The sequence below is a fragment of the Galendromus occidentalis genome, unplaced genomic scaffold (genome assembly GCF_000255335.2).
Source record: "Galendromus occidentalis unplaced genomic scaffold, Mocc_1.1 scf7180000077484, whole genome shotgun sequence".
NCBI classification, from domain to species: domain Eukaryota; kingdom Metazoa; phylum Arthropoda; class Arachnida; order Mesostigmata; family Phytoseiidae; genus Galendromus; species Galendromus occidentalis.
The window spans coordinates 2,202,372-2,216,309 of record NW_003805472.1 but is presented as its reverse complement, the minus strand read 5'-3'; the positions used below and the strand labels follow the sequence as shown (position 1 = coordinate 2,216,309).

Sequence of the window (13,938 nt, the reverse complement as noted above, 5' to 3'; positions counted from 1 at the left end):
CGGAGCTGAATCTCGTCGTAGGCGACCTTCTTAGTCCGAGGATTATCGCAGGTGATTCTTGCGAGGCCCTTCTCGAGAACCCGTGTCCCGGAACCCTCCATCATATCCATGTCATACTTTGTACTCCAGATTTCGTCTGAAAGAGCTAGGAAATTCAGGCGCTGGGAACAGAAAAGGAAGACTGGAAGACTTTTGAGAAAAAAGAAATCAAGCTGCTGAAAACCTAGGAGGGCATCATACGCACTGGATAATCCGCGTTTTTCTTATCGGTGCCGTGGTCGAACGAGGGAATCGTATGATACCCAGCATATCCGTTCGTGAATGCACGTGAGGCATGCTTTCCCGTTTACGGGGAAAAGCTTTCCTTTCGACTGTCACGATCGGAGCGAATGAGATCAAGCCGAAAGCCGTGGGTCCCGTCCACGAAGATCATACTGATTTTTTGATGGTACAGCTTTCTTTTCCTCGGAGCTCTCAAGTGCTGAACTCTTCGAATGCTGGAAGGAAGAAGCAGCCCAGGTACGGAAACGTCTGCATGAGAGAGAAAGTTCGAGAAAAGCCAGACAAGCACGCAGAAGCATTCATGGCAGAATGTGCGAATTTTTAGGTACCCATGGAGAACCCCGGCGCTCGGTTTCCGGTTGTCGTCCACGGACACTGCAGCAGCTAGTCAAGTTCTGGAGCACACGAGCCATCGAGAGCGTAGAATTGTCCACTGGGATCGCGTGGGTAGCATCGGAATATCGAACTGATATTATAATGCAATTGAACGAGCAGCATGATGAATGAGCTTCGTGTCGTCCCGTTACACGAGTGCGAACACATGAGGTTCAAATCGGGAGTTAAACGAGATGACGAACGGTTCTTATACGGTGACGTGAGGAGGATGGAAGACAGCGCAATAGACGGAAGAGTCTTGGGCACCCTTGACGATAATGCGAACTAGATTGATGGAATGGAGATAAGAGGGTGGAGACGTGACTTGACGGTGATGAGGGGAGGAAATTCGAATGACGACGGTGTTCTCACGGATCATCCGAAATTATCGATCGATTATTAAAAATTATGATTATCGCCATTTTATTATCGCGCTTTGATTGTACAGGTCTTCCGGAAGCCCCGATCGTTTATATTATACAAAGAGTGCAACTACGACTCAATGCGGGATGTCCTCCTGAGCATTCACGACTCACGCCCCCTCTGCTCGTGCCATCCCGTCTCATGATTTGAGGTTCGGTCTCTTGAACCAGGACATCGGCCACGGAGCCTGTATGACCCGCGAGTGTGCGGACGCAGGACTTCGAACGCATGTCCTACACGCGAGCCGTCCAGTCCCGACCGCCGCCGTCTATCGATCGTAGAATGCAAAGCCAGAGCGTATACCCCAGAGCGATGACCGTGGTAATCTCGGATCACTCTGTTCTGCTAGAGGTCCCAGCATTCCACTGGTTTATCTTCTCCACAGCTGAACAAGAGTGGACGATGCGGACTCACTGCGAGACTGCAAACCTCCGAGATGTGCCCGGTTAGCGACAGCTTTAGTTTACCCGAATATTCACCATCCGGTCGCTCGAGCCGAACCAGAACCGCTCGTAGCCAGGATCGAACGCAACGCATCGGACCCAGCCCTTATGACCAAGAATAACGCGGCGAACTTGCCAATGACGATGAAATTGGGATCAAGGCTGCGACGGTTCCTCCCATGGGGTGCGGATTTGAGCTTGGCTGCCCTCCGGAGCCGAAACCAGAGCCTGAGAGCCATAATTCTTACCCAAAACCACTGCTTCTGGGACCCGCACTCCGCGCGGATCTTGATCCACGGTATGCATCACCCTTCCGTGTTCGTCCCGGGCTCCGATTCAGACCTGGAGCTCGTGAGCTTCCTCCTTGATGGGAGGCAGCGCTACCAGAGACGTATCATAATTGCGTTCAAGTGACGGAAAAGCCATTGTGCGACGTGTGGAGTTACGAGAGCAAGATCCGGATCTGATAGAGCTGGTTTTCGCTTTACTTCTGCGACGAACACTCGAACCCGGTCACCGGCTCAGCTGTCAGAAGACTTGCTGATGCACAAGCCGCTGTTACATTCTTCAGAGAGAAGTTCATGTTCTCTCTGTCCTTCTTACTTCGCTTGCGTTGTTCGCTTCTTCGTGAAATCCGAGACGGCACAGGAGTTCTTCCCCGTGTGGTAGATGTCGTTGCATTCGTTGATGACGTGTTTCATCGTCTCCTCATAGATGCCACCCCTGGGACAGGTTTTATAGGTTCCGGGGTAGGTCTTGTGAACTCTGGTTGGCAACATGTAGGCTCTGGCCAAAGCTAGGAGGGCGCTCCCCTCACCGTTATCGTAGGTGAAGTCAGTTACACCTCGAGTTTCTTTCCCTTGGTGTAAGTACTGAGGCTCGTCATGAGCAGCATGCTGTCTCTCCTCATCGCCTCTTGCGTCTCTCGCATCCTTTCTTTGGTCCTTTTGTTGAAGATATTAGAGAGCGGGCGTCTTTCTCCATCGAGTTGGAGACTGATGTCTGAACACTTGTATTTTGCTCAAAGTCGTTCGGTCTCCTGGTACGCCTTGGTTTTCTTCTGAGTGAGCTCCATCATTCTCAAGATTGCTTTCGGCCATCTATTTTCAGGCATCGATCTCACTCTTCCGAAGAATCTCAATTTGTTTTGGGCATCCCGTGCTCCGGAGGATGACCATCTATGTTCGCCCTCGACGAACTCGTTCGATACTTTCGACCCTGGAATCCCTAGTGCCCATTTCCCGGTTTTTCGCTGGGCTCCATTCAGGGTGTCCCTCAAATTAGCGCTCCTCACCAAGACCGATTTGGCGTAGGAGAGTTTCAGGACGGCGCTTGCTTTCCACTGCACTCTAGTGATTTCGAATCGGTTGAAACCCTAGAGAGACGTAGCATGCATTGCATGCAGGGCGGAATCCGCCCCTTTCGCCCAGGCCTCATCATGTGCATTGAGGTAGTTTCTGGAGTCGGATAGGGCTGTCCCACGGTACTTAGAGTTTTTTGCAAATGGGATGGATTCCGCTGTTCTGACCTGGAACCCGACTCCGCGGTTCTGGAGTTTGGTCTCGTGATCCCGAATGTATAGCATGAATAGGACACATGACATCGGGCATCTTTTTCTCGGAGTCCCTGGTTCGTTTCTATCCACCTCGAGGAATTCTCGCTTCTTTGTTTCGGCGCATTTGGCATGAAGCACGCTAGTTTGAAAAATCGGTATTGCACACAAGCTGAGTTTATCAAGAGCACGCTGAATTGAAGGTTTATATCACGGTCGTTTATTTCGACATTATTTTTCGCTTCCTTCCTGACAAAGTTAAGAAATTCAGTTATGTACAGTTGTGAGCAAAAGTTCCCTCTCCTTCGTTCAACTTAAAATCGAGTTCATGAACTCAAGCGTTTGTTTAGTCGTCTTAATTAGTCCACTGCATCAACGGTTTGGACGGCTCGCGATGATCGGAACAAAAACTCAAGCTCAAAGAAACGACAGGCGCGTCGGAAACGTTCAGGTTGAGTATTCCTTGTTTTCGGAGGAAATCGGCGGTAAAACCTGCTGTGTAAGATATCGTAACCGGGAGATGTAGAATTATATGGCAGGATCTACGTCCAAGTGGGTCGGTTCGCACCGTCATTCAACTAGTGGTTTGTCGAAAACGCAAAGCTTCACTTATCCAGCGAACTATAGCTCACAAGAATTCGTCATTTTTCTCGGAATCCGATTGTCATCGTAGTCATTAGAGATCATAAAAGAAAAATTGGATAAGCAACCGACGGTTTGATCATACGCGAAAGTTTTCAACTCATTCAACTCAGGCAGTATGTTCCGTCGAAGTAGGCGAGCCGCTCGGGTCATAGAAACTCTACACGGAGTCTTTTTCCGTAGGAAACCGGAGGTGGAACTCCTCAAAGAGAACAGCCAGTTGCCTCGCGACACCCAGCCACCGCATTTTCCCGCAAGTTCTCCGCCGTCACCGTCTGTCCAGCAATCTCTTGATCGAATTCGTCGGGAGCGCCTACGAAAAGTCTACTCACCAAGAGCTGCCATTGGAGGAAACATTCTTGTGAACTCCATTGGCTGCTGAGGAGCTTTGTTCGCTCGCAAATGCGAATATAGATGTCATATGCTCGAAGAAGCTTCGCGGTCTGACCTTAAGGATTTACATAATCCCCGGAGGGATCAAGGAAACGTAGGACGGGCACGTCCCCGAAAACCTTTGCTCGCACCTGTAGATAACACACACTTCTAACAGCTTCGCCAAATTGCCCCTATGCTTTCATTGACTCGAAATTGACTAGGCTTCGCAGCAGTGGTTCGGAAGGTCGCCGAACCGCCATGCGCATTGAACAAACTCTCACGCAGTGATCGAGACGTGTAGACGAGACTCCCAAATCGAGAAGATGAGGGTTGCTCTATCCGGACTCTCGACCTTGGCCGAAACCTTCTCCCTTCGAGGAAGGTCATCATGAACGTCTAGTTTCCTAGCCGTCATCGTGAAAGAATGAAGGATACTGGGGTTTTGATTTCTCGCTGCAACTTCGTGTAGAAGTCACCTTCTGGAAGTTCGGCGGCGCAAACTTTCAATCTGGGTATCCAGTGGCTCTTCGTCCTTATTTTACACCGAAATCTCATAATTGCTTGAACCGTCGGATAGAATTGGCCGACGAGAACCTGCAGGAGAAAGGCATCAGAGTTTGAGAACTTCGCTCAGAGTACCTGTGTCAAGAGACCAGGGGTCGGAAGGTCGTTTCCGTCTCCATTTGGCGAATTGTTCTGATCCGCGAAACGAATTCTACTCTAGTCGCGGACAACTTCATTGGAACGTCAGAATGATCAAGTTCCTGCTATATTGAAGATGAGTCTCCTACCTGGCGTCATTAGTTGTTTGTTTTGCTGGGCGTTGCCTGTCCAATTCAGAACGGTGCGATTGACCTGAGAGCCTTCAGACCTAGCTGTGACCAACAATTCGGTCTCGGAGCCCTAGAGGAAACGGAAAAACCTGATCGTAGGTGCTTTAGAGAAGAGAGAGCGGGACAGTGATACTCCCAATGCCAATGGATAGTGAGCTGAACGTTCCGATTCTTCGGGAGCCTGATTCCTCACTGCATGGATTACGGAGTCATAGTTTCCGGCGAAACTCCCGACACTTGGTGTCGAGCTTTCGTCACTTATTGCTCCACTGTTACACTGCGACTCACCTTACGGACTAGGGAACCCATCCCGCTGTGGGCCGGCGTTCTTTCCGAATTATTGTTATTACTTCCACCGTTGGAGCTGGTTTGCTGCGCGAAAGGGTGCCCGACACCACCTCTCGGCGGCGAGCTCGGACCTCCACTTGAGCTTTCACACGGTGGTGAGAGGATTCTGCGGAGGATAGACGAGATGATCGAGCATGAGTTAAGGCCAATTGAGCTCTCTGAATAAAATGCGGGCTGTCGGAGTCGATCGAATAAGGCGAAAGAAAGCGTCTCGTGAGCCACTCACTTAGGCTGTGCTGAGGCCGGTAATACCCTGACACCACCGGTCGGCCGAGCTCCGATGGGAGCCGTGTTAGCCTCGATGATACAGTTTTGCTTACGACTCGCTCCGCTCAGTGGTAAATTGAGCGTCTCCTCACGGCTTTTCGTGTCTTTCTCTCCCGAGACAGCTGCCACTCCTGAATGGAGCTCGATTTTGTCCAACCTGAGATGAATGAGAGTGAGAATGGAGAATCGCATGCGAGGCATTCCACCCCAAGAAAAAATATAAGGGGTTCTTCTCAACCTGAGAGAAATTCCTCTTCATCGGGTCGGCGATACATCCCATGAGGATCGACGTGGAATGTTCACGTATAACTGGGTTTCACATACCGTTTATCAGTGTAGACAACCTTGAGCTCCTCGACATTACGGACTCTTGTCGACGCAATTTTGTAGCTTGGATACATCGGACCGCACAAGGTGTAGCAGATATTCCGGGCACAACCTTGACTGAATGGATTGTAACCGCCGCGGAATTTACCCGTCACCTGGTCAATCGAGGAACAGTTTTCAAAAATAGCTCTCGCCTTACGTCATAATTGTTTCACCATTCAATATGATCATCCGCGAATTCTAATCGTGCCGACGACACGTCGATGAGATCGTTTCCCCGACTAGTTGGAGTCGTTGCGAATTGCCTCATCGAATCCGGGACGTATAAAAATATCGAACCTGTTCGTTTGTGGTGCGGCCTCGAGCAATAAGAACCATGTGGAATCCTGTGAGCCCCAATATAGGCAAGAAGAGCAGGCAGCACAAGAGCATGATTCCTGGGGATGGGGACAGGGAAATCAGAATTGTTCCTTCGGATGACGGGAAGCAGTGGCGGCGCCAGTCATTTTTTTTCGGGAAGCTTGAATGTTCCTTGGATACAGCATCCCCCGAACAAGGAAGTCAGCGCGCTCGGAGACACAAAGAATAACTCCATAGGGCAAGTATTAGTGTTGCTTAGATGCATACAATGATACATATCTATGTACATTATATAGTAGAAGCAGCGGAGACTTTCCGCGTTCCGTCTTATGTTACTTTCCCAGCGACGAGCTGAGATACGACTCACTTAAGCGTTTGAATCACAGTCATACCACTAGGGCAATTGTCCGATCGTTGCCTTTGGCGAATTCGTCCACGATATGATTTGGAAGTTCTCAGCTCTCGGTCAGATGTTGATGACGGATCACCAATCATGAAAGAGGAAACCCGCGTTTTGGGGTTGCGTGCGTGTAGTGCGTCCAAGCGCATGTGCGGGATCAAGTCTTTCTCGTGACCTCGAGAAATTCAACCCGGCATGATCGACAGCAGCAGTCTGAATGCTCCGAAACCGATGGAACATATCTATGATCCGGAAATTTTTAGGAAGCTATAGCTTACAAAGCTTCCCGCTGGCGCCGCCACTGACGGGAAGTAGGGTCTTGATGGGTGTCGCGAAGACTCGTCCTCCGGAGAGGAATAGAATTCAGTCTCACCTATTGTGAAGCATCCTTGCAATGAAGTGATGTTTTTGCGGTTTGTCTCGTTCAGTACATACACGATACACCATGCGAAGATGCTCAACAAATGAACGCTGAGAAATACCAGGAACAGGAAGAAAAACCGGTAGTTTCTACGGCCAATGCAGTTGTTCACCCACGGACAATGATGGTCGAACGTCTCGACGCAGGCGTTGCAAATTGAACAGTGAGAGACACGCGGCGGTCTGCAAAAGATTCGTAGACATGGATAAGTCAGGGGGAAAATCCATCGGGCCACAACCAGTGCTCTTCCTGTTCTGTTAAGCGGAATCGAGCTCGAAGCATCAGTCGTCGTCTCCGTACTCACCGATAGAATTGGCAAGTCGTGCACCATTTCAGGTGTACCGAGACGCCATTGATCTGAGTATTCTTGAACAGTGGGAAGCGGAATTCATCAGCGTCATTAGCCTGGCATTTCTCCTTCGGAATGATACCTGGGGGGAGGAAGAGAAATGGATTTTTCATTCGCAGTCGCACAGGCGTGGCGTGCCCAAGTCTTCCGAGCATGAATGCAAGGGGGAGCCATCGATGAGCTAACGATCATCGGAAGTCCCGGACTCTTGTTCCCAACATAGCTCAGGCTGAAGGGGCTAGGGAAAATGACTATCCGGGGCCAGGATGAGTCGCACTCGGGGTATATTCAAATGAACAGGTCAGTTCGACGATTTCGATGCTGAAGAAGACGAGCAGGGAATCAATGAATGACACCATCGGCCTGCCCTGCCCCCACGCAGAGGAAATGAGTGTTCGAAGGGTTTCTCCCTGAGATCACCTCCTCGAAAGCGGCTGAGGCACCTGTGCGACGCGGCCGCTTCTAACAAACGCTCTTTCCATAGTACGGGTGCCCTGAACTATCTCGAGCCTGATACCGTGATCGGGCTCCCTAATTCAATTCGCTCGTCAGAATTCGTCGATAGACGCAAGTCCTAATCGGGATTGACACCGATATTGGTCTCTTTAGCCGCGCCGACGGCGACATTGAGTTTTTTTGGCGTTGTGTGTGGGTTACAGCTGATCGACTGAGTGTGTAGTGCGGCAAGGCCTCAGGCTTCGGATAAAAACAGCTTCCGATTGAGTCGCATCAGCAACGCTGCAGAGCAACTCGGTTTCCCTCTTCGCCCGATATGGCTTTGTGGGTGGCTGATCCGCTATCTGTTCATTACTGCGCATCTTCCGTGCGAATTGTTCCGATACGGGAAGCAGCTTCTTACCTGGATTCGTGAAGGTTGTTAAGGCGAAGTTGATGACTAAAAAACAAGTGACAATCCCCTGCACTATGTACACCGTGAGATTGTACTGTTCTGCTAAAGCTTGACATCTGAAAGGAAACGTATCCTCATTAGTCAGAGCTAATCAAGAATTCGATTCCATCGTTCGAATCGATCCCGAAATAGCTCCGGATGGAAGTTCGGATGTGACCGGCAGACCTGCATGAAGGCACACGACCCTGTGAATTCATCCCTGAAGTTAAACGACGGACTCCCACTCCCTAATTTTCCGCAATGGCAGCCTCCCCGCAGAAGTTCCATGACTCGTAGAGGCTCTCCCAGGATTTTCGAAGAACCTCCACTCGAGGTCGTCGGCATCAGGCCCATTTTGCCGAGTCAATGAAGCACTGATCCCACTCCCTGCCAATACATACAGTTTTTGGTACCTACGCCACAACTTCCTCGGACCCATTGAGCGCGACTCCGATACCGCACTCGACCGACAGACGGGACAGCTCCGCAGACCCGCTCCTTCCACCGGAAAACGATCTCTGTCAGCAGAACATCGCGTTAGATCGAATCAATAGAGGGTGTCGGAGGGCAACTCGTGACAGATCTGGGATCGGACTCAGATTAGGGGCATCGCCACGCACCCCTGCCCCCTGGGTACGCTGTTGCCCCTTCGTGTCAGCGATACCGTCCGCGAAAATCTGCGGAGATTTAGGCTTGAATACCGAGAATCGAAGGGAGCGCAGCGAGCCTGGCTGCCGTTGGCTGCGAGAGTACACTCGCAATCTATCGTAGGAACGTCGGTTTTGCCCGCGGCAGCGACATACACCCTTACGCGATCTTGCCATAAATTTTACCCTGAGAGTCAGTGCAAGGATTCCATCTCGGAGTCCGGGAATCGTGAACACGGGATCCAAGGAATCGCTTGATTCAATTCAATCAAAAATCGCCCCGTGTATTCGGGTGCAGAGAGGGAGCCGCGCCCAGGTTCCGGGCAATGAGTCCGTTCAGAACACTATTTTTGAACGTGCTCAATAGCATACGGGCTTGACGATTCTATCTATTGTTTAATTTGAAGTGTCAGGTGTCGCTGTGGATATCCGGCCCCACGGATCCAATGAAAGTGTTCGTTCTCAGCAGGATCTACGGAATTAAGGAGCCTTCCTGATTTGTGTCGGTCTAGGCCATGACATCCAATTTCCTTTAAACCAGTCGAATCCGTGCGACTGCTCCTCGTGGATTGGCACGAGTCGAGGAACCATAGCACGGGTTCCCGGCGAGATCCGGGATTTGGTTCGGCGGTTGCTTCTCTCCCTTACCACATAGGCCACCTCCTTGGATCCTTGAGCAGGCCGACTACCAGAGAGCGGACGAAACACTCGTCCCTCCACGGAGGAGGAAGCATCTGAGAATCGAGTGTCTCTCTAGTCTGTCCCTGTCGAGCTGTCCGTCCGCGAAATTTCCCCCTGGAGTGAGGGGAGTGGTTGTCGAGTATAAGCGAGACGTCTGAGGTCTCTATTCATCGCTCTCTCGGGGCTTGATCTCAGAAATACCCCCAGGAGCGCAGGAGCAACGAGGATATCGAGTTTCGAGCGTGCCAACTTCACCGGAGGAATTAAGGCGGGGCTCACGCGATAGATTTCTAAGAGTCAGAGTCGGAGCAACACGGTCAGCGAGTCGCGAGTTGAGGTACACCTGTGCTCCAGAGACTGTTGGGTCTTCGAGCGAAAGTGGCGCTCTAATCCCTTCCCCCCCTACAGCAGAATGAGAGGAGGCCTTCAAAACCATGTTGACCAGGACGAGGAATCGAGAGAACAAATGAAGCCTCTGATCTGACCGCTAAACGTTACCGTCCTGATCGCGATGGAAGGCAGCTGATTACTGAGCAGCGGGGAGGAACTTAGGATCGCACGCAAGATATTAAAAAGACCTCCGTTTGAGTCGGGGTCTCACCCCGATGCTTCCCATGCACTCGATTGACGGAGTCCTGACACATAAGACGTACTCCCGAAAATCACCATCAGAGAACTTTCGATTTTGCATATAAACAAGCACACGCCATCATTGATGAAGGAGGAGCAGCTTGATTCGCCGAGTGAGCTAATCGTCTGGAAGGGCGGATGAATGTAGCCGTCACGGACGGCTATCTCAAGATCGTTTCGACGCTACCCGGAAGTTGCGGCAACGTTATCGCTCCGAATAATTCGATCCAGGCATGCTCGAATCCCACTGGGACCGATATAGACGAGAGCAAGCGGAGAGTTGCCGAAGGCGAAGTCATCGCTGTATGGTTACGCGTTACGCCACTTTGAAGGATGATTTTATCGTGCAGCGATATCCGGGCGGCACCCGCGTTTATCCGCGGAAGACCCAAAAGATGCTCCATTCGATGAGCGAGGAAGGCTGAACGGAGCCGTGGTCACTCAGGAGGGTTCTCCCATGAGGATTCGTGTTCAGAGAGTCAAGTGTTCCAATGAGCATTTCCGCTTCCGAAAGTCTGTGATCGAAATCGCCGACGACAAGGAGCATCGCAGCGTGAAACTGAGGCCAGATACCATGCGAGACAGACGTTCAGAGGAAGAGCAGACCCGGTCGGACACTTCCGTGTCCGATCACTCTCCTGCACTGGGAACGTATTTTGAACGCTTCGAGCAGATGATGCGGTGACAGGGATGGAGATTTCTCTCGCCGACATTGGTAATGAGTCGGGTTTCCCCTGTGAGGGATGACTAATGCACTGACAAGCTGAGAAACACTAGTGATAAGTTCCGAAACTAGGTTTGAACTCACGGGAATATAAAGAAGATGGCTGTGGCTACGATAAGCAGGAGCCAAGAGAAGAAAGCCGGGACGAACCGGGTCCGAGATCTGCACTTGCCCATTCTAGATGGTCAGGCAGATTGGGGAACTCACGACCGAGTCATTGCGGAGTTAGTCGATCCTTGGGAACACCACCGATCGACTTGAAGCTTCAACACAACCTCGCACTAAGCAGCACTAGCTACACTTGTTCTGGTCGGTGTTGCCTGCCTTTCGAGCGTAGGAAGAAGCGACCTCATAGAGGCGACCTGTCGAGAGCACCGACCGCACAGCCACGGAATACGGGAGGCGTTCTCGTGCTTCACTCTCGGAAAACCGTAGTGTCCAGACAAAGTTCGGAACTGGACTAAACAGCCACTCGATGTTGCGCGGGGCGGTCAACCATCCGATTCGTTCATCCGATAAGTCGAAACTTCAGCGCGCGAAAATTCGAATCAGCGCGCAGCATCCTCCTACAGTGCGTTTTCCATGGAGAAAACGCGGGTTCCCGTCGATGACGCTTGAATCACAGTCTGCCGGCTCCGGATCTACTTATGCAAAGATCTGGCTCTTGGACCACCTTGTTCTTTAGCAGATTTATCTGCTAGATAGCGAAGGAAACGTAGAAATCATGTCTCTTGAAACGGCGAAATATTTTCCTTGTTTTTGAGCGAAATCATCTGAGATTGACAATGTCATCTTCTCACGAGGAGTTGCCCCGACCCAAATCGCAGTCAGGGGCTCAATCCGAAGACCGAACTCGGTGTCTGTCACTTCCGCCGGAAACATATGTCGAAGGAAAAATTCTGTCAGCCTCGGCCACGTACTGAATCGGAAGTTAACACGGTGCCGAGTCGGAATTTACTCGGTTTCAAGGTTCCGCCCTTTGTGATTATCCGCACGAAGGAGCATATCCCTCCGGTTTCCGTCGGCGTAGAGGAGTTTCTTCCAGAGAGAAGTATACGCGCACACGTCAACATTTTCGGACAAGGAGATATCGGTCATCTAAGACTTCAAGTGCGTTCCGTCTTCAACGATAGACATGCGGTTCAAGTATCATGGGAGAGCTTCGACATTGAATTAGGGACATTCGATTCCGTGGATGAGAAAACTTCGAGTTGGGAGAGATGAGGCGCGACACTTGGCGGAAACAGGGGAATTAGGAGGCGTTGGCCCTTCCAGGGAAAATGAGTCCAGCGTCAATAATTGTCACACCCGCGGCGCGGTGCCATCAGAGATCCCGGCGTAATCGCGGATGACGGGCTACCAGTACATTTCAATGATGCAAAATCGAGGAACCGCCGTCGCAATCTTCCCTCCAGAGCCCTTCCAAGCTCTCCAGGAGATCGATGCGGATGAGAACTAAAAGTGAGAATGGTTATGTTGCAGATTATTGGCACGAGAACTCGGCGAGGTCGGATCAGCGAGTCAGGATGCTCCGAAACTTTTCCCCGCTTTCATCCTTTCGATCCTCGTTGACGCAGCGGTGACGCCTGTTCCTAGCGAAACAAGAAATTATCCAGACGACGAGTATCTTCCGTGGGGTGATTTTTATGATTCTGGCCATAATGAGTCATGAGTACGTCGCCGAACAACACTCCGCCGCTTCGCACATGCGAGGGAGCACCGTCCACAGCGGAATTGCTTCCTACGAGCTCGAGCCCGCTTCTCACTCTGGATCAGTCTACCACCGTCGAGCTTCCCTGAGACTTTTAACTAGGGAGCGTCTCGAGCTGGAAGAAACTCTCCGCAGGATCGAGGAGTTGTCGAGATTACGGCGCAAGATCCCGTTCAGAGCTTGAACAAGGCCTTCCAATATGGTCCATCTGGGGTATCTTGGGATCCCAGGTCGCCTTCATCTGCCATGAGGGTCCTCCGAGAGTCCGCGATTCCACTCCAACGAGATCTCGGACCGCAGTGCTTCGCCAGTAGAGTGGCGGGTCGCGGTGTTCTAACCAAAGAAAACGTTGAGCGACCGCGACCCTTGCGCATTCCCTATTCCAGATCGCGGGACAGCTTCCAAGGCGAATCGGGGAGGAAACACGCTGATCGACTGCTAGACGACTGGTCATTGATGGCTTTGGCCATCGCAGTCAATCTATGTCCCCATCCAAGAGGTCAAGATCCGTATGGGGACCATCGATGTACTTCGAAGGCGAGATGATCTTCGAGTTATCCTCGGGAATCCCGTGAGATCCCGAGGCCCAACCTCGGGGGTCAGTTGAGAACAGGAAGAGCATGTGATTGCGAATGATTCGTCTGCCAGCCAATGAACGGTGTCTTATCCTGCCAATCGTTGTGCAAAATGTCCTGAATTTTCAAGAGAAAGTTGCAGATTATAGCGCTGCTCTGGAAGGGTGAGATATGTACCTCGAGGACTTTACAAGGAGGACCCATTCATGAATCTTCCCGTCCTCCGAAAGATTGTGGAAGTTAGCGGAAATATCGCAGTCCACGATTTCTCCCAGCCTCAAATTCGAAGAAGCGGAGTTTCTCGCGAATCACCGTGCAATATCGCGCGTGGTCGGTTGCTCAGTGGTCCTGGGCGCTGCTGCTGACTACTGCGCCGAGCGATCGGTGAAGTGAATTCAACATGGGTCGAGAAACACGATCCGGAAGGAGCTCTCGGAGCGATGTATCCCACTTCACGAGATGGGAGCGCAAGTTATGGGGGTTCCCTACGTAAAACGCATGTAGTACGTATTGTTTGAGCGGCCTTGAGTATCGTGACCGTGAAATTACGGGGATATACGAGAATGCAGACGGTCTCCGTTGCCTACGCGAAGCTCTATGTGGGACAGCTCCTCCTGATTCGGGAAACCCTGGATGGTATTCGTTGCTCTCTTGATCCTGACTCAATGGAATCATGTTATTATT

The 13,938-nt window shown here is 51.2% G+C and overlaps 1 protein-coding gene across 1 annotated transcript; it reads right to left on the bottom strand.

The window, feature by feature from the left end:
• Window positions 1–3,272: 3,272 nt before the first annotated feature.
• Zdhhc8 (zinc finger DHHC-type containing 8) lies at window positions 3,273–11,428 on the bottom strand. Its single transcript, XM_003745566.2, has 10 exons — window positions 11,053–11,428; window positions 8,257–8,363; window positions 7,353–7,479; window positions 7,001–7,230; window positions 6,207–6,304; window positions 5,865–6,022; window positions 5,500–5,697; window positions 5,214–5,379; window positions 4,884–4,995; window positions 3,273–4,686 (listed from the first exon to the last, which is right to left on the bottom strand). The coding sequence occupies exons 1-10, from the start codon at window positions 11,142–11,144 to the stop codon at window positions 4,631–4,633; spliced, it is 1,344 nt and encodes a 447-aa protein (XP_003745614.1). The 5' UTR covers window positions 11,145–11,428; the 3' UTR covers window positions 3,273–4,630.
• Window positions 11,429–13,938: the final 2,510 nt, after the last annotated feature.